The sequence below is a fragment of the Solea senegalensis genome, linkage group LG2 (genome assembly GCF_019176455.1).
Source record: "Solea senegalensis isolate Sse05_10M linkage group LG2, IFAPA_SoseM_1, whole genome shotgun sequence".
Lineage (NCBI taxonomy): Eukaryota > Metazoa > Chordata > Actinopteri > Pleuronectiformes > Soleidae > Solea > Solea senegalensis.
The window spans coordinates 7,340,674-7,362,550 of NC_058022.1; the positions used below are offsets into that span (position 1 = coordinate 7,340,674).

Sequence of the window (21,877 nt, forward strand, 5' to 3'; positions counted from 1 at the left end):
TGGCAGACTTTACTCAAAAATCCCACTTCTTTTACAATTAGAGTCGATATCCAATAAAGTTTCGTTGGTGAAGTATATGACGGGGTGAATCTGGGTCATTGAGTGTTATCAGTGAGAGATTAGAAGCCAGGGAAAGGTTGTTTTTGACCTATTTAAAGAGACAATTAATAGACAAAGTTGTGCACCCCCTTCAGTGTTTTCCTCGCTCACAAATTTATTCACACATTCATTCCGAGAACAGAGGGCATTTTGTTGCTTGCAAGCATGGATCTAACGGGGAACCCTTCAGCTTTTGTCTGCTCCACACGTAGAGCGGTCTCATGCCAAAACACAAATAACTAAACCAGATCAGATCTACTTTTTTTTTTTACATGTGATGCTAATTTCTGTCACTGAAGGTGTTTCATTGAATTATATGTGATTTATAGATGTTTCTAATTTCTAGTTTGGCCCAAAATTAAGAAGAAGTCTTTGGCTATTGGCACCACGGAGAGCAATAAAAGGACTCCTGTTTCATACTTAAGAGTAATATTTTAAGCTCTCTGCATCATCCCCAGTCTTTCCACTTATGTGATGATGATCCACATATTACGTTGACAGAGGATCAAGGCAAGCAGCTGCAGACCCTATAGTAATGTTGATGGTGATCTAAAAGCAGTCTGAGATTAAAGCACCTGACTCGTGTAATCATCTCGATGTCAGTGGCCTGTGCGATGTCACGTAATGTGCCATTAATGCACCAGATTGTTGTTGTGTTTATACTTTCTCAGCATCATTCTGTCCACAGGATTATCACAGCCAACCTCAGTCATTTTGTGAGTTTTCTCTGAGAACCATGAAGACCCCGCCCCCCCATTTCCATAGTGTTCAACAGTTCACCACTTTGGTACTATGAAAAGAATTCTTACATGCATGAAACGATAAATATTGCTAGTTGGATGATATGCTTTTCCAACGTTGCACATCATACTTGGGCTGATTTGATTTGTAATGTGATTCTGATTTATTGCTACTTAATAGTACAGATCATTTTGATTTTCCATTTCCTCCTTAAACATCAACTGAATGATGACTGAAATGATGAATTTCCTGAGACACACAAGTTATATTTGCCAAATTGATGTACATCACATTAGTCAGTCAGTCTGACATTTATTGAAAGTACATAACACAGAACAGTGGACCGTGGTGCATAACGTGCACCTGAGTGTGTTTTGTTCACTGCTACAATTACCTGCTTCTGCTAATAATAAACAAGTGCAATCAGGCCAAGTGGAAAATTAAGTGTGATGTAGCTTTGTTTACTCGGTGTTCTCTGAGCAAGTGCTGTATGAAAATAAAATGATGGGCCAACGGGAAAGAGCCCAAATGAGAGCCTTCAAATGAAACTGAAAATGTCTTTTCAAACCTCTGGAGTGCAGATAACACAGATGAAGAGAACTTCTAGTCATTTTTTTGGGTAAATTGACAACTGCTGCTGTACAAACATCCTTGAAATAGATTGACACAGTGAGGCACTTAGTATCATTGTTCTTTTTACAGTACAATGCACTTCTCTTACGGGAACCATCAATGGTTTAGCTCTTAGATGGCTTATTGCCCCTGTTATCGACGGCCTTTTTTGTCATAACACCATTGAGCTTCGCTGTGTTAAATCTACATGAAAACAATCGGGACTGTTTTAATTCTAATTAGAGAGCGAAAAGGGTCTGAGCCAATAGTTCACAGTGAAGGACTCTGTGGGTTTGTGTGTGTGTCTGTAAGTGTATGAAGATATACTCTGTGTATTATTGTCCAGGCCGAGCTCAGTCACAGGCACTTTGATTTCTCCCTTTTATGTGAATGGTTGTCGTCATGAGTGACACATCATGCAGTGGGGCTTTAAAATCTCGCAGTAAAAAGGCTGTAATTGTAGCGTGTTTAGTCACTGTTCATACACTAGTTAGTCTCTGTGAGGGGTTTATTCAGTCAATGCTTCATTAGCATGACTCACATCCTGACATTTCATTGCCAGTGTGTCATCTTACTGTCGTCTCTCAGCCACTTCCAATCTGCACCAAACTCAGCTGTACGGGAAGGCGTTAGGCAGTGTTCTAACCAATGTTTTATTAGACCTTTTATGTGAAGGATTTATGAAACAGTGGACGCGGATTAGAATCAGATTTTATAGACTAAGACACTAGAGGGGGGCAAGATATATTGTCTAAGATCATATCGTGATTGTTGTTTTAAAGATATGCAAATTGGCATTATAGAGTATTTAAATAAAGGGTGGAAATAATGTGTTGCAGTAATGGAAGACTGATGGTCACAGACTCTCAACCCCCTTTTATTATTATTATTATCATTATTTTTTTAATTTCTTAAATGTACATTTTTTAGTTTTCGATGAAACACGCACTGAAACTCCACATTTTTATAGAATGTGTGCAGCAGCGAGCAGGATTTAGTGTCACATGACCTCTCGCTAGTTCAGCGTTTCTACACTGTAGTTCAGTTATTAGTCGTTAAGTTTAAATGAAATAAACATTGTGTCATTGCTATAATCTGTAAGCAACAATTAATGACTTAAATAATTAAAATCAAATTTTTAAACGGTATCAACTAATTATTGTCATCATCAATCTCCCCAAAAATATTGAGATATTATTTTTTTACCCGTATCCCTCACTGCTTTTTTTGTGATGTTTTATACTACATTTCACATCGCATTGAAGTGCACAGCAAGTAGCAATTAAACTCACTTACTGTCACCCCCAGTATACTTGATCCTGTAATCGTCGTCATGGCTTTGTAAATAACAAGAAGAAGAGCTCTATTTTAACATTGTCAGTGAATGAACTTAGTTTAAGTAAATTTACGGCATGCCTTGACCTGCTTTTGCTTCTTTAATCGTGGAGAAAGATTTCAAAAGAAAATCACCTAAAGGTTGTCTCCTAATTAATCATGGGTGTGTTCTCCAAACTGCTAAAATATGTGCTGCCGATTGGAAACAAAGCTTTTAGCCCGACCACAACTCAAACTAAGATCAACATGCACATCAGAGGTCAGGTGAGTCCACAAGTACACCGACAATTTACACAAGTCTGGCACCGAATTTATACAACGCTCCTGCATCATTTTGAAGCAGAATTCTTAAATCAGCATGTGAACACTTTCATAATGCAACAGAGTGTGTCTTTAGTTTTTCAGGTACGTGGTCATCAACTATTTTGATAATCGATTTATTGGTTTTTCATGATTAAAGCTTTGTAAATGTGAATATTTTCTAGTTTCTTTGCTCCCTAAAACAAAGGAATCATTAAAAAACTGAGTCATTTTGGTTTGTGGACAAAACAAGACATTTGAGAACGTCTTTATTTCCAGGTTTGACAAACACTGATCAACATTTTTTAATGTTTTCTGACATTTTATGGACCAAATGATTACTTGTTTAATCGACTGAGATAACTAAATTAATCGTCAATCAGTTTAATAATCGACTTATCCGTTTGGTTGCTTTTTTTAATCATTAAAACAATTATGTAGTATATTTTCTGTTTTCTTTGCTCCATATGACAAAGAAAATTATGAAAACTGAATAATTTTGGTTTGTGGACAAAACAAGGCATTTCGAGGTTTAGGAAACATCGTATGGACTAAATAAGTAACTGATTAATTGAGAAAATAATTGTTAGTTGCAGCCCTTGTAAATATAAAGCCATATTCTTACTTAAATAACTTAAACTATTCATCGTCCCTTAATAAAACACTGTTGATGTGGAATTGGCATATTCTGCCCTGGCTTCCTGTCACAGATCAAATCCATGCAGATTGGGGTTGAATTAATGAAACACTCTAAAATGTATGAATTTTATGTCGTAATTGATGATGACCTGATTGCCGTGTCCAGTGAGTGGGTGTGTGATCTTCAAAGTGAAAGTACATATGTATGTAAATGGATGGATCATGGACTTAATACCACGTTGTACTCTAATTCTTACAATTAGTATTTGGAACATACAGCACTAAATATATATTTCAAAACAAATTTAGCTTCCAAAGGATGACATGTTCTCCCCTTTACCGCAGAGAAAAACCTGATCTTATTCTACCCTGCCCCTCCTCCACATCCCTGCTTTTGCTTCAGCCAAACGATTTATGTCTAATTACCGGTTATAAGCACTGCACTTCCTCTGAAAGGCTCCATATTAGAAACCAAATCTTATAATTAACCCATCTTCTCACATGAAAGTAATGGTTGTGCTCTGCCTTGTCAGAGGGCTCTGTTGACAGTCTGTCATCGCAGCCCGACCCTCCCAACAACCACCTCCCCAAAATATCAGCAGTGAAAGGAGAAATGAGCTGTCGACTGGCTTGGTGCAGAAGAGTGAAGAGATTGACCTTGAAAGTTGTCTAAGTGAAAGAATACCTCCTCCACATTGGACAGGCGGAAATGAAATGTTTAGTATGTAACATTTTGGCGATAACGTATCAAAGAGAACAAATGTAATGGACTGTCAAAGTAAAGCCAGGTGGAAAAGACTATTGGAAACAAATTAAAATAACAAATAGTGCTCAAAATGATCTCTTTTGTTTTCATACAGTTTTAACCCTTGTCGATTATAAAACCACTATGTAGAGTAGATGTCCCAAACTCGCGGCTTGCGGGCCAAATTCGGTCCTCTGAGCAATTTTGTGTGGCCCGCCACATAATATTATTTCTGTATGTTTGTTTGATTAATTTAGTGCCACAAATACATTTTATTGTGATCATATCAGCCATACCAACAGAAATACTTGTTTTGAAATTCTGAGAAATATCAATCGTCATATTTTTAAGAGCATGTTGCCCAGCCCTACTGAATAGTTGCCTTTTCTCTTGACTGGCCCTTTACCGGCCACATTAGATGCGAGTTTGACACCCCTGGTGTAGATAAACAGATCGTATTCATTTTTGGCTGTTGTGCCAAATATGTGTAAATGTGCCAAATATCGTCTCCTCAATCTCTCATTTAGGTTTGAATTTTTGCTTCTTGTAGTTTGTCGTTAGTCTGGAAGGTGATGACGAAGAGCACAGTCTGTGAGATGATGGCGATGCTAATTGCGTTTTCTTTTGTTTAAACAGCACTTGTATGAAACTTGGCTGTTTTTTTTTAAGTTTTCTGCCTCAGTGACTGATTTCAGGAGTGGATTAGTGTTGCTGAAGGAGCTTGTTGACATCAGATGGCATGGGAACTATGAATCCACACACAGGGCTCAACGAAGGAGCGCAGGCAAACCTGCACTGGGCACGTACAGCAGGGGAAAAACAAATAAACTAAGCCCAAAGCAAGTATCCCCACAGTTGGCATGTTTCCATAGACATTTGGTAGAGAGAGGATGGATTCAAGAAGGTTTTGGTTATCAGCAAAGGATTTATTAGGGTTTTCTTTCAGTCGTTTGTAATGCTGTAAGTATATCCTGCTTGTGTAACAATTTGATTGCATTTGTCAACTAATATTAAGCCATTTAAGTCAAGTTAATTGACAGTATAAGTTTTCTTATCAAATAAAACAGTGCAGTCTAGTTTTCTGACTTTGTGTGGCTCCTTCCAGACGCTGCATTCTGCAGTCCCATAACAGCCTTTTATTCCAGTGCAAAATTTGTCCCATCTGTTGTAGACTAACAGCGGTTGCATGTGCAAACGGGACACATGACAAAAGAAATTCAGCAATAGATAATAATCATAATGGTGGCACAATCCACTCAGCATCAGATTGCTCGGTAATCCCACGGTAAACTCGTGCTAAAAGCTCACCGAGTCGGTAATATTACAGCTAATCCCTGGTCTGCTTCATGTGTTGTGCTGGTGAGCGCACGTCTAAACCACACACATACACACATGCACACGCACGCACACACACACAGACACACACATGCCTGTTGGTGTCCTAATTGATTGCTTTTCAGCTATTGTCTCAGTTTCAGCAGCCACACAGATCACAGTATAAAGCAGATGGCTGCTCCATGTAACGTCACTAAGAGACAGTTTTAGCTTGTTGATGCAGTGCTGAATGCTGAATGCTAATGACTGTCATCAACTAAATGTGTCAGCCAGTGTTTACTTGCAACAGCATCAGGTCATTACACACTTTTTCCACACAAAAAAAATACACCAGTTGAGGGTGTTTTTTTATATATAATAAAAAGTGGAGGCGACTCCAAATCCTAACCCTCACCATGCTCCCAGCTGTTGCTACTAACTAATTATTTATTTCATTATTTTCGTCATTTTCTTGTTGGCACATTGGACCAAACCCTTAATCACTTCAAGTGTCTAGAAGTCATTACAAGTGGCAAGAATCACAAGCTGTAGTGTATAACTTTTAAAGAGCTGGGCAGTATACAGAGTTTTTAAATTTATACTGATATATTTTAATATGCGGTGTAGAATTACACACTACCGTTTATGCTGTAAAGCCGTACTTGTGTTTGCATCTCTTTAGAGGAATCAATGTCACAGTCCCAATTGATAGTGGTGTCCTTAGTGTCCCTAAGTCTTTACTTTATCTTTGGTTTCTTTTTCTAATTGTTAGGATTCAATTTCATGCTATATTTTTTTGCTATGCTCCTTCTGACTCTCTCTCTCTCCTCATCACTTGCAGAGACACACACACAGCAGACACAGCTACAGATTTATAAAAACATGACAATGTTGAAAGGGTTGCGGTGAAAGCCGCACACCTGCTGAAAAGTGTATGTAAAAGAAAAAAACACAGATTCTTTTTTATGTGTGTGTGTGCTGTGTTAAGATAACGTGTCACTTGGTGACTTTCCTGCGCTGCATACAGGAAGTGATTTGTTTTACGTCAAGACAGAGGGAGGCATCTGCACCACTAGGGGTGGTAATCGCCAGAGACAACACAGTACGATATTTTCACGATATTTAAGTCACGATACGATAGTATCCCGATATTGCGTTATACTGGATATTTGGGAAATCATGTATTGCGATATACTCACACAACAGCTCTCGTGAGAGTGAGCACCATCTAGTGGACTGACCTTTTTTCATCAAAAAAATAGATACTTGGTGTAAAATATAAATTAACATCACACAAACACAGAGTTAGATTTGCAAGGCTGTCTGCAAACAGGAGCAGTATGACTGAAAACAAAAAGTAGTTTCAGAAGTGAATTTTAGTGCTTAAAAAAACAACTTGTTCAGCAGTGATGAATAGATGCTTCTTACACCTTGCAATGCTGGTTTATACATACTAACGCTCTTAGTCAGGTCTGATAGTATTGTTTCTCAGAGCCAGTTTTTCCGATAAAGGACTGGGCACATAAACAATGGTGCATCGTTTCTGTTCACAAAGAACAAACAGAGGATGAATAATGGCATCAGGAACAAGTAAAAATCACTAAAAGTTATGCACTGCAGCTTTAATTGGTCTAATCTGTTGGACTACACCAGACCTGAACACAATTTTTTTTTTGTCAAGATGTCGTCCAAGTGCACCGACCGTAAAGAATTGTGCTGTGAACGTATGAATCACTTTGACCCTCTCGGCTGCACTGATGAGGCGAACGTCAGCATGTGCGCAGAGCACGGTGCCGGAGCGCAGGAGAGTTCAAATACTTGAACGGAGGTTACCATGCTCATCCTTGCTTGCTTTTTAAACAAGCAATGAAACCCCACCCTTCCCTCTAAACCCCTCCTAGCACCCAAGTCCAGGAGCTTTGCCAAAAGCAGACTAACACTAAACATTCACAGCGCTGGGGAAGAGAAAGCAAACTCTCTGGGAAGGTACAGCATTGACGTCAGAGGGAGCCACATGTAAGAAATTCCTTCCTAATTACTGAGAATGTACTGGCTTATTGTATAAAAATGTTCTGGATCATATTCATCTTTTAAAAGGTGCCTCTTAGTTTATAGTCTTTTCTACCTTTCAGTTTTATAATGAGTCACTCTCTTCTTCGCTTAAAGCAGCCCCTATTATTTCACATCCTCTTTTATTTACTTTCCACCTTCCCCTCCAGTTCCACTTTATTCCTTCTTGTTCCCTTCAACACTCCTTGTTTCTACTTCTTTTCTGCTCTCTTTCTTTCTCCTGCACGCCGACTTACAAAACCACTTTGTGGTAGATAATTTGAAATAGCCGGCAGACACCTACGCCCATTTGTGTGGGATTTATTTCTTGTGTGCCTGAGAGGCTGATGTATTTTGATTATTTCTGCTGACCCACTGGTCTCGGTGCTGCACCTGTTATTCCCCTATAGGAATGTGTGAGCAGTTTGTGACTGCTTCACATGGCCTTGTGTTTTTGTTGGCAAAAACTATTTGTCCAACTGATGTCATTAATAACTTTAAAGTCCTCTGTTTTAAACATCTGCTTGCAATGCATCCGTCACAGTGAAAGCATTTAGTTTTACGACTCACGATTGTTTTCATAATCGATTAATCAGTGTAATAATTTAATAATATTTTTTTTCTCTCAAATAATCAAGTACTTATTTGGTTCTTAAAATGTCAGATAATCTTGGAAAAACCTTGGAATGATGATGTTCTCATGTCTTGTTTTGTCCTCAAACCAAAATGAACCAGGAAAATAATAAAACACATTTATAGAGCTGAAAAATCAAAAACCTTGTTTTAATCATTAAAAAAACTCCTTAAAACAATGAATTTAGTAACTGGTGCCACTCTATTTCCTTTATTTAAGGAATACTTGGAGGAATACTGATTTGCATTTAGCTTTGTATTACTAGAATGGGGGAATCTTTGAAAAACTGTGCTTCCCAACGTCAGTTTCCCCTGAGTCGAGAAATATCTTCATTCTTTCTTTTGTTACGTGCCCACCATTGACACTTGGTCCGAGGCTTGAAATTGCAATGTTGTTTCCATACTTTTTAGATCCACTTGTAGGGAGATGGGACCTCATTCCCAGAAGGTAAACACTGTCCGCCATCTTTGCTAACAGTTTCGCTAACAGGACCAAATGTCACTGGTTTGCACGTAACAAAGAAAACAATGACGATATTTCGCAACTCAGGGGAAACTGAGGTTGGGAAGCACAACTTTTCAAAAATACTACCCCTATTCTAGTAATACAAAGCTAAATGCAAATCGGTGAAGTATCCCTTTAATGTTACGCTCTGGACATAGTGATAAGTCATCCTAAATACACAATGAGCTTTCATGCTACAAGATGGGATGTTAAGGCAGAAAACAAGTTTTTTAACTTTTTTTTAACCATCCATTAGCATGCATTTGATAACTTTCCAATCGATTAGAATTGAACAATTCTTCCTCTTTCAGCTACATGCGGTATGGAAATTCTGTCGCCCCATGAGAAAGTCTGGGTAATTACCAAAATAGCTTTGTTGTCTGCTGTAAAGTTGTATTATAGATTGTACCGTAAGTCTGTAGAGAATACAGAACTGAGGGCTTCTTCCAGGCCTATGCCAGGTTTTAAAACTGTCAACTAATTATGTGTGAGGCCAACTACTCACAATATTTATTGCTAATCTAATCGTCACTTATTAAAGCAATTACTGTATGAACTGATTAAATAATAAAATCTAATCCAAGTCTATGTATATATGCCATATAAAATCTTGTCCTTTGTCTCCCATAGAATCCCCATTTTTGATGACCAGCCAACCTTAAAGTACAACAATGTGTCTCCAAAATCTTTTTTTTTTTTTATTTTAAAGTCCTCCTGAGAGATGTACTGTGCTGTGTTAGAGGAAAGGTTGATTGGCTGGGATGAGTGTAGAGAGAGTTGTTTTAGGAGGGAGAGGAGTGTGATGATGAGGTGTGAGAGGGCTTCACACAGATGCACATTTGTGATTCGTACTGAAAATGGAGATACAAGGGAGCCGGGGGATTTGTGGAGGCTCCCATATCGACCGAAGGAATGCCTTTGAAGGCTTTTCTTCCTCCCTGTAGATGCGTTTTATTAGTGTGGGACAACCGCTGATTGGACACATTCTGGCGGATGGAGATACTTATGTAGGAAAACAGAGGATAGGCAGATGAGGTGAAAGAGTCCATCAGCCACTTAACAAAAAGCAGTGTTTGCAGCTCCTATTTTTCCATCATACATGCACACTACTCCAGGTCCAATTAAAATCATCAGTAATATTGGGGTGGAAAAAAGATGAGTGGACAAAAATCTTTTTCAATATTTAGTGGCAGTTGATTAGATTGTCAGGTTTTTATTGAAAGTTGGCTTTCAAAAAAAGCATGCACATGTTGTTGCTCCTATAGAGAGATGCAAATAACTCACAACACAAGCGGTGCTCCTTCGGGGTTGATGCTGCAACGCACGCTTAACATGATTCAACATGACTGCACATGTTGAGACACACACACGCAAACTTGTTTTTATGTCTTAGTGAGGACACATCACAGACTTAATGTGTTCCCTAGAGGCTTACGCTAACCTTAACCATTACAACTAAGTGCCTCACACAACCATAACCCTAAAATCAGGTAATCAGTACACACTACCCGATTGTGTCCGGAATTGTGGGTAAACTGTGTAGTGTGTGTCCCTAGATTTACTTTATTTAACCATAATGACTACTGGCCTAACCTTAGCCTTAATCTGACCTCATCCTAACCATATAACATAAAATGTGGTAATTTAGGTTATGGGGACTTGCTTTTTGTCCCCAAAAGGAAGACAAGTTATTCTAATTTAACTGAGTAATTAGAGGCTTAGGTCCCCACAACATGAGTAATACCTGGAACACAAGGTGCTTGTACTGTACCACTCTCATATCCAGTCTCTACTTTTCTCACTTTTCATTCATATGTCTTTACATTTTAATTATTTACAACATGAATGGAATCAGATTAGATGAGAGGAAGATCTGAGAGGACATTTTATCGTCTGAGAGATTATTAAAGAGCAAGGCAATCAGCAGTGGTACAATAGAACAGTTTTTTTTTTTTTAATATAACCTGAATTTAGATCATACTATATTCCCATTAAATATCCTGAAACCACAGCCACTTGACCACAAAGCAGTGTGTAGTATAGATGTGTGGTATATTACAGGTTAATAGAATTTGCTGATTTATCTTCACCGGGACTAAATAAGTGATGAGTGGTTTGTTAACTTTGCGTCTGTCCTTTGTTTGTCACAGTGTAGAATCTGCTGGAAATGGCTCAGACATGTTCTTTGACCCTTTCAAAGACAGTTTTCCTTTCATTGTGGAGGCCTGGAGCACACTCTGTAGAGACAGTTCCTCGCCTCATTGATATTAATGTGTTTTTTTTTACTGTCTTGCGTACGTATGTATTACAGTATTATTTGTGACCTATTGCATAACTAGTCAGTGTAATCTACCATGTGATGTCCACATGTGTAATACTCTTACAGCAACAGAAGGCCCTTCTCTCTACTCAGTGACCCGTCTGCTCTGATACAGATGTCTTCATTCCTGTTAGTACATTTCCAGTTCTTTCAACAGGGAAAACAAACACACACACACACAAGCACACACACACAGGTTTGTGCAGCTATTCTTCTCAGGACACTGCATTGACTTCCATTCATTTGGACAGCTTCACCAAAGCATTATCCCTAATCTTCAACATAATCAGTTAACCCTAATTTTAATGTAACCACAATTCAAATCTTAGCCCTAAACTTAAACCAGTTCCTCAGAAATATGGTTCTGCCACATTAGGACAACGTTTTGGTCACCATTAGGGTTTCTGGCTCTGAAAAGGTCGGTGTTTTTTTTGCCAGAAAAGGTTCCAAAGAGGTAATAAACACATGTATACACACACACACACACAAACCTTCTGTCTTCACAGGGATCCTCTGTCTCCCCATGGACTCATGCTGAAACACCACGTGGCCTCTTGTTCTATCCATATCTGTACCAAAATATAATCACACATTCATCTCCATAAACGAACAGTGTAACAGTAATGTGAATTCAAAACAGAGAAAACTACATATAAATAATATTTATTTACCGAAGTTCACACATCATGTATTCTTTGGCATTCGTACGTTCTGTGCAGTATTTCCACATACGCAGGCACATTTAAACATCCGTATACAACAGAACACCCATAAACACAGACTGTTAAAGGCTGTGGTTTCTCTCGTAGGTTCAAAATGTCTCGAGGAAGTACTGAGTAGTTGGTCGTGGCCGCAACACCAGCAAGTGGTTTAAGGCTGTGTCGAGAAAGTATATGAGTCAAATAGACTTAACAACAAACCATTTGCTGTTCTGCATTTAAATCTGATTATGCACAGTAAATATACACCTGGTTATGTACACGAGTGATGAGTTTGAGAAGAAATAAAAAGCTGAAATTGTAATCATTTCACCTCCACTTGGAACTGTAATAGGACTGTATTTTAAAAACCTACTCTTACATACTTGCATAACTGCTATTAGGGATGTAACTACATCCAAAACTAAAATTATGTTAACATCATGGTAACAAATCCCCTCTATGATATTTATTGTGAAGCCTGTGAAATCCGCCCATCTGTGATGAGTGTGATGCTCTTGGATTGCTTGAGGCTCTGTGTAACTTTTATCTCCTTGTACATATAAAAGTCGTGCAGTTAAAAAAATAGTGTCAAAAGCTGTGTTTCCTCTCGTAGGTTCAATATAGCTACATGTCTAGAGCACAATTTTCTTTCTGTCCCTTGACGGATATCTTTATTTGGAATGAATCTCTTTGAATTTTGGCTCAAACCAGACTATCTTGTGGTTTAGGGTGGTGGTGACAGGTTGGTGTGGCTGGCACAGTCTTGCACTGGCTCAGAGTTTGGTTTCAGCAGAAGGGCAGTTTTGGTGGAGCCGCGGCAGACAGGATGGCATAGTTGGCAGAGATCTCGGCGGCTGATATCGAGGGCTCAGAATACACTAGACTGACTTGTAGTGGACTAGACCGGTTGTTCTGGCTGGCACGCTGTTGTGATGACTGCTGGTCAAATGGAGGTGAATGTGGCCACTTGCCATCTTCACGGTCTAGGATAAGGTGTGCTGTTGTACTCAAATATTAAATGTGCACTTTTGTGCACCAGTGTGTTTCTACAAATGTTGACACATGCTCTTTTTGCACTGTTGACAAAGGTTCTCCCCATTGCTGTACGCCAGGTGTGCATTTACTGAACCATACACTTGTGCTTCCTGCTAAATTCTGAGCCAACTTGTCCTTTTGCCAAGTATCAGTAACACTGCACCCGCTCGGTCCCTTCCTTTTCCATGTGGTGACCACGTATGTTTGTCCACGAGGAAGTCTGTTGACAGCTTTTATGCTTTTTTACAAATGAGATTTGACACATGCAAGAAGACTAAATCACTTTCCTGCTGAGGCTTTGGAGACATGCATGTACTTTTTATTAGCTTGTACTGTGTATGTGTTTTTGACCGGCCAAATGTATAATCCTTCATGTCACGGGGGACATGTCTATTTTCTGCTGATGGGCATACATATGGCACAGGTCACGCAGGTCAGTGCATTATCCATCAAGGACTCCAAATGACTCATGGCTTACATTACAGTGTCCACTGCTGTAACTGTGCTGCACAGGTCTCAGCACAACAATAACAATCTCCAGGATATTAATCACTAACATAAGATATTGAAAATGACTCAGTATTTGCTAACGCACTTCAAAAAAACAACTGGATATTAAATTGCATACCTTGTTACCACAATAAAACTGATGTGATTTCTAACTTAACTCTTTCAAATGTACCGTATGTCTGTTCTATGAATGGATATAATTCTAATTAAAAACGCTGATACTGCTACTGCTTATCAACACAAATACTTAATCCTATTGGTATACTTGATAATATAGTGATCATTTTCTATAATTTGGTGCTAAGAGAGCCTGATTTGGATACTTCTTACTAGGGCTCCATTTCATAATCAATTTAATCTGTCGATTAATTGAGTAAGTTTGTTGAAAAATGTCGAGTCGCGTTCACTCGTCTGGACCGTGGCCTCTGCTTGACTGATGTCTGTGGGATGATTTATCACATCAATTAATTTGATACCAACAGTGCTCCAAGTTAATAGCTAGAAATGTAGCAGAATTGTGTACCGTGGGGTTGCTGGTGTTACCACATTGACTTACACGATGCAAGTTGCTGGGGTTTTTGCTATATTTAGCAAAGTGAGCCCAATCTTTTAAAGCGCTTGTCTGCCACAATGGGTGCAAAGTACACCCTTCTCTCGCATTGCTAGCATTTTCCCAGACATTTAATTAACTTAACACTTTGGTAATGACCAAGTTGAAACTGGTTCTGATTAAGTTCTGGTTCTTGATGCCCATTCTCCAATCATCTGTTCTACATCAGCAGAGCCAGAGCTTGAACCGCAGAATTGTCTGTAAGAGGCCTTGAGCCTCTTTGTGTCATTTCTGTGTTGTTACTGCCATAACTATGGATAATTGTTGTGCTGTAGAGACGACAACTCTTTAGTCAAGCTCAGTTCAACGTTGATGTGGTTTTGACGGAACAGATAAGTGCCTTGTTGAAAGTGCCCTGCAAACAAACGTGTCTTCTGCAGAGTCAACTATCCATAATGGCTGGCTGGGGTTGGAAGGCAATTGTTCAGATCTGAGGTGGGACGTTCATATGGTCATGATGCCCAGATTTAATACAGTGGTAAACCAAACTGAACATAGTGGAAAATGTCTTCATAATAATCATTTTCAAAGCTTGATTAACAATCAGTGACTGGACACGAGTCACAAATCTGTTGTAAAATAAATAAATAGTTTCATAATATATATTCGTCATATCACAAAGTGTGCAAACCAGCAGAGTCGCCCCCTGGTGGCTATTCCTGATAGACATGAATATGATCAGCAGAAGGCCTTTAAAACTGTCTGTCACATGTAAACATTAATCGAGCCAATATTTGTATTTAATATTGGGTTTATACATTATTTTTTATTGCAAATACTGTATATAATTGCACTGAAGTGCAGGCATAAATATAATTTGTTATTATTAAACAGTTATATTGGATGGAGTAAACTGGCAAAACTATCAGCTATCGGCCATACGCTGCCCTGATTTTGAAATGCATGCATATGTATACATATGTGTATACAGTATATGTGATATTGACCCCTATACTCTACCTCTAGTATATAAACAGATTTATTTAAGTATTCTTGTATATTGTTTTTTTTCTTTTGCATAAAACTCCTTGTCCCTCGATAAACACGCCCTCTCTCAATCATACACATCCATCATATTCTTTGTTTATCATGTCACAAGTGAGGCAAAGAGCAAAACTAAAAAGGAGGTAATGAGGGAAGATACATAACACTCACTTTCAGTGTCAACTCTTCCCTTGTGTGTGAGTGTGTAATTGCTTGGGCTGTCTTTCACCCATCAAGCTCTGGTGTCATCTTTCTGCCATCTGCCACTACCATCCCACTGACACACACACAGTATCCACATAATGTATCAAGCCTTCTCATCATACTTTGTCAATACAAAATCCCTTGTCTTTTCTTGTTTTCCCTCCTCTCCTCCCCTCTCTCCTCTCCTCTCCTCTCCTCTGCTATACCATAGTTTGTGCCTACTTTTGTCACAGACACAAAGGAAGCAGGCTTTGCCTGGAACATGAAACTCAAGTAATGCATTTGTGTGTGTGTGTGTGTGTGTGTGTGTGTGTGTGTGTGTGTGTGTGTGTGTGTGTGTGTGTGTGTGTGTGTGTGTGTGAACAATATGAATATTTAATTCAGCCCCTCCCTCCACTACCATGTATTAATCATGGCACAGTCTGCCTGGGCTGGAAATAGCACCTAGCAACCCAGAAAAACAAAATTCATAGTAGTTATGGTTATGTCATGTGCTGCTGCTCATTCATGTGCGGTGTAGCACATGATCTCGTGGCCGTGTCTCACATTTTCCTTAATTCTGCTGTAAGAATTCTTTCTTCTGTGTTAGTCTGCATTGGTTCGTTGGTGAATGAGATTTCTAGTGTTTGTAATAACCATACACTTTGAGAGTTGTCAGTTGGTTTGAGAGAAGAAAAAATAAAAGTTTTGTATTTACAGAGTACAAGTGCCACAACACAGTGCTAACTCCTACAGTCGAGTTTTAACTATTTCACTGTAAAAGAGTTTGCCTCCTGAAAGCGGTGATAATTGCAGGATTACTGACCCCACCATTCACACCAGCTGCCAATCAAAAGAATACACTCATGTAGGCTAAGATTGACTGCCTAATTTCAGGCCAGCTGTTAGCAGGTGGGAGCATAACAGTAGCAGCAAGTTTGTTAAGTCACAGATAGCAGAGGCTCCTTCAGCATAAGAGCTTCAATTTAAGACCACAAGGCATTAGAATTCATGAAACCCAAGCCAAATGAAATGTGTGTTCACAGGCTGTTAACAATCAAGCAGAATGCTAATTATAGTCTACACTGTGTGTACAGTGCAGTCAGAAAGTATCGGGACATAACAGCTGTTTTTCACTTTATAATGTCTCCTCACCACATTACGTTTCAGAAGAAATGAAGCGTTGACTTTCTTCAGTGCAAGACTGCTGTAATGTACCGTTGCCCACATTCTGTAGACTTATAACAGACAGTTAGAAAATATAAAACAACAACAAAACAAATACACTCTTCCTTGTCAAACCCTGGCACCCACGTTGCCCACAAAGCAGCTCAGCCCCTAACAGTTCATGTTGGAAAGTGTTAGTGCTCGTGGTGTCTAATGTAGCCCAGAACCTCGAGCCTCGAGAAGGGATTAGGAGTGGGCCACAGAAGTCTGGCAGGCTCTCTTCTTTCTAACTGCAAACTCTTTTTTTTCTTTTTCAAACTTGTCTTGTGCAGCACTAACCGAACCTGACCATGTGACGGCACTTGAGGCGGTTTTGTCAGACACTGTGCCACATGGGTGCCACAAATGGTGATTTGCAACTTTCATATGCAGTGGTACTCCCCAAGACTTTCAAACAGACTTTATATCGTTTTTTTTTTTACTGTGTGAACAGAGCTGAAGTCATAGGACTCCACTTTCTGTAGCTATAGCTGAGTAGTTCTGTAGTTTGAGGAAAGTGTGGCAAACAAGAGGTGTAGTGCTTTTTGTTTTAGTACTGGAGGACATCTGTGTTGCGCTCTAGTCATCATCAGCAACCTCTTAATAAATCATAAAGACCAGTCATCATTAGTATATTAGTTAATGTGGTTTTGCAGAGACCAGCATGTATGGGCCCGTCTCCTATTTGCGTCTGCATGGATTCGCTACGCATCTCCGCTTACGGGTACATGGCCTCGGTTTCTTTCACACTCAAATTATGTTGTGTGTCTGTCTATTGTTCCACACATGTGTACTCTATCTTGCATTCCATTATAGTGTGGCATCAATTTCACAGAAGGATTTGTATTAGGGATAGGGATGAGCCGATATCGGGTCAAAATCACTGGATCAGATATCGGACAGATTAAAATGTAAAATCCGATATGATCCAAAAATCCTATATATCGCATACTTCACCATGACTGTAAAAATAATATAAATGAATAAATAATTTTTATAACTGATAAAAAATGTAAAAGAAATCCTCTCTGCCTCTGACTATCTAAACTGTGGTTGCATGTATTATCACAAAGTAGCAGCAACAGCAAGCATTTAGTTGGTGTATTTGCAGTGTTTTCAGAGTTGATGACATTTAAGGGGCTCCTTGAATGCATCCCGTTAGCTCAACATGTTGTGAACCCTTTCACCAGCTTTCATGCGCCACAATTTAGAATATTCTTACATTCAACGAATAATCTTGTTGAATATAAGCTTAAAAGTTTTGCTTGAAATGTATGTGTTTGTATTATTTGAGCAAAGGTTTGTACAGGTGTGGGTGCCAGATGACCTCCTCACAAAATCTGTCTTTGCTGCAAATGTCCATGGTTTCGTCCTCTTTGACTTATAACACATTTTTTTTCTGCTCTCTTAACAGGTGGCTTGAGCAGCAAGGATCAGCCTTTGGAACTTCTCAAACCATCTGCACTCAACCATTTCGGTAGGACTTCTGTATGTGTGCTACGTTGGCGTGTGACCTGCTGGACTGATAACTCAATGATTTTCAGTCTCACTGTTGTGATTGTTGTTCATAGTTCACATATACTTGTCCATAGTATGCACAAATCAGTGGGTAAAATGTAAACCTTAGTTGGGCAGGATGATGACACACAGACGCAGGCTGAGGTTTATAAAGTTGCTTGTGTGCCAATGAACCTAGGTACCTGATATATCAAGTGGATGAGCATGTTTGGTAGACAGATAAAAAACATCTGTGATTAAACTGGAGCTGCAACTATAGATGAATCTGTCCATACAATGTCAGAAAATGGAAAAAAGTTGATCAGTTGATCATTGTTTCATTTATTTTTTAATGATGCCTTTGTCAGATGGAGCAATGAAACCAGAACATATTCACATTTAAAATATCAAATGATCGATTGTCGAAATAGTTGACGACGCAAATAATCGTTGCAGCCCCAGATTAAACTTACTGTATTTATACCAGTGTGAATCAGTTACATATCTAATTAAAGCATCTACACTCCCTTGGAGGTGAGCGATTGATGCAGTCATGTCTTTGGGGTTTCTGATGTGTAAGGTACCACAGGTGATTACAGTACATCAGTGCTCATTGGGGGATCAGGATTGCCTTAACTGGCTAATGTACGGCACAGTAATATATTCCCTCAGTATCTGTTTAGAAGGAAACTTATCATTAACTCCTGACAGCGTAACCATTTTCACCACCTGACGTCGCCTGTTGTTTTTAGTCCTCGACAGTGTATTATTAAGTGACCAAATCCCCCCCCTTTTTTTTTAGAATTTGCAGCGCACATGCCAGCGCACATGTACGTGAAAGTGCATGTGAATTGAGACATTTTGTTGGAACTTCACACTCCTGATGACAGGAACGCGTGGTGATCTCACCCCATCAGCATGTCATCAACCCACAGGCAGTATGTTTGTCCTGTGTGGCAGGAGGACATGCTGATGCTGCAGTGTCATAGATGCGGTTGTCAAGACCTGGAGACATAACCTGTTAATCGCATGTTTCGTTTGCCCGTAGAAGTGACCCACGTCATGGCATAAACACATAGGCAGATGTCAACATGCAAACATGCAGCATGTACGTACATACAGTATGCATGCATGTATATGTTGTTGGTTAGTGATAGGCTTCACACTCTTTGGGCTCTGTCTGATTCTTTTCAGCCTAGATTAAAGCTAATTGAAGCACCTTCATGGTGTTTGAATGGAAAGTGCACTGAGCCTTTCGAGGCAGAATTCTTTGATCAGGTTTTTTAGAAATTTAGAAAGGAAGCATAATGACTTCTAGGTTTTTTTTAACCTTTATTTCACCAAGAAGTCCCCTTGAGATGGAAATCTCTTTTAATATGGGAGACGTGGCCAAGACAACTTGCCAGTTACAGTTCAATAAAATAATTCACAATATAAAACGGCAGGCAAACATACATACAGCGAGATGTTTAAAGCTGCTCCAAATGTCAACCACACCACCATGTCTTAGATTTAAAATGATTATGAGGATTTTGTACAATTCTATACTGGGATCTTCCTTTAAAATCCTCTTAAAAGCTGTTTTGCAATGATCATAAAATATTCTACAGAGTTCCAAGTGGTCCTTGATATACTTTCAATGAAAGTCCTGTTTCATTCTCCCTGCATTGCTTGATATACATAGACTAGGCCTACACAGAACAAATGTGTTGTAATTACTAGAGGTGTTGTGGACACCGACCACTTTCTCTCGCCGCTGTTGACATGAGGTTCCATGCTGAAAATTTAGCGAATAACATTAAGCAAGAGATTACTGTGATGCCTGGGAAATTTCAAGATCTCTGGCTCAACATGGACAATTACAAAGACCGACTTTGACCAGGATTCCACAGACAATCACTTGCCTAGATGCAGCGTGTGCTGAAAATCAATAAAAGTGGACGCCATGGACGGACTGGCTCTTACAAGTTGCCCTCCCATCTTAAGCTGTGTCATTTGAGGGAATTGGTCCTGGAATATCATTGAAAAGTCAATCTACGCGTGGGAACCCTGATTCTACTGCCTAAATTGAATAAACCGTAGCTTTCAAATATAATGCAACAACTGCGTTTGTGTGAATGGCACCTTTCTTTATCGAGCTCCTATAAAAAGAATGGAAATGGCAGTGGCATTCACAGGTGAAACAGAAAGAGAAGTCCCAGGTGACTGAGCACAGTGATGGATCCTCACTTGGTAATGATGTACAGTCACTCTGTTTCTTTGTAAATGAAGTGTTACTGTGCAGCCAGAGATGAACCTGGGACAGCTGTCTCATTTGCATTGGACTAGTACAGGTTAAATATTATTCACACCGTGCCTTATCATATACATGACACATCTCCTGTCTGAAAACAACAATACATCTGCCTAAACAAAGAAGCAGATGCCAGGGAAAGAACATAATCTCGAATGGACTTAGCCTCATTAATCTCACAACTTGCATTTCATTAACAGAGTTGCTAATGACATTAATGCTATTACTGCTGCCAAGGAGGAGGTAAATGTTTCTGCCAGTGTTGCCAGTCACTCTTGTGTCATCGGGGAGTTTATTGACATTGTCGGATATTACATTCTGGATATTAAATATAATAAGTAGTTGAAAATCTGTTGCCTTTGGGTGTGAGAAACGATGCAGACATACAGAACTAGGACCTTTTCCGAGAAGTTTTCAGCATGCATGTTCTTTGTATTTATCAGTAACTCCATGGAAATTGCAGTAAACAAAGATCTTAGAAGGGAGGCAGTTCCAAACACCTTGGAGATTTTGTCACCGTGTCCTCTGCGGATTAAGTCTGTCTCTGTCTCCTTATGTGATCTTAGGCTGACTTCATGGTGGGAAGGTCAGGGTTCTGTGGAGGCCATCTGCTACAGGATTCCATACTCTTTTTTTTGTTTTTGTCAAAGTCTAGGACTATGGCTGTATTTTTCACTCTGCAGAATCACTTGAGGACTGGTGAGATTTGATCTTGTGTAAAGGATAAGAAACCAAACTTTGCCTCATATGTCACATTTTTTCCCATAAATATCACTTCCTGAAACTAACATTTGCTGACTCTCATTAGTTTTGTTTTATAAATATCCAAGACAATAAAACACATGTTCATATTCCACTCCATGTGCACAGTGATAGTCTTAAACAATGTTCAAGCCCAGTATCTAAAACAGGGGTCTCAAACTCAAATGACGTGGGGGCCAATCAGCATCTAGTCTGGTCATGAGGGGGCCGGTCACAGTTTGTAAAATAACAGCTGTTCAGTACAGGTGGGATCTTTAAAATCAGGTCACAATATTCCATCATAATGTGCAATAATGATATTCATGATGATATTCCCAGAATTAGTAAAAGTGTTTCTTATGATATGGAAAGAAAACAAAACGTTAATTTAACCAAAATGTATTATGCAAAATGAAATGGAATCCAAAATGAACTAAATAATATGTGGACCTCTGTAATTCAAACACCAAACAAGCTCATGTATATAATTATATATGAGATGTTATCAATTTCAAACTGTCATACAATAAATGTATTATAATAATGAAAAAAAGAGTTCACTGTTATGGGTGGAGGGGGTCATGGGTCAGTTCTAATTATGATTTGGCTGCACGTGGCCCGCAGGCCACGAGTTTGAGACCTCTTTGTAGATAGCAGCTGTAGTCAGTGCTCGTTATTATTATGAATTTGTCTTTTTCATATGTTCATCCATCCTATTCTCATAAACGGCACAGACATTAAAAATATGGCACAAATGAGAACCAGCCTTAGATGTGGACACTCGCTCTCTCACTAAAAACTGATGTTAACCACTTAGTAAAGGCT

The 21,877-nt window shown here is 39.1% G+C and overlaps 1 protein-coding gene across 4 annotated transcripts in view; it reads left to right on the plus strand.

The window, feature by feature from the left end:
- hdac4 (histone deacetylase 4) overlaps nt 1-21,877 on the plus strand; it is a 114,738-nt gene that overhangs the window by 22,322 nt on the left and 70,539 nt on the right. For all 4 annotated transcript variants that reach the window (XR_006362457.1, XR_006362459.1, XM_044052936.1 and 1 more), the window contains exon 3: nt 17,936-17,998. Coding sequence is in view for 2 of the 4 variants with exons in the window: in XM_044052936.1 (XP_043908871.1) it covers nt 17,936-17,998 (63 nt within the window). In the remaining 2 variants the exon portion in view is untranslated. The remainder of the gene's footprint in view (nt 1-17,935; nt 17,999-21,877) is intronic.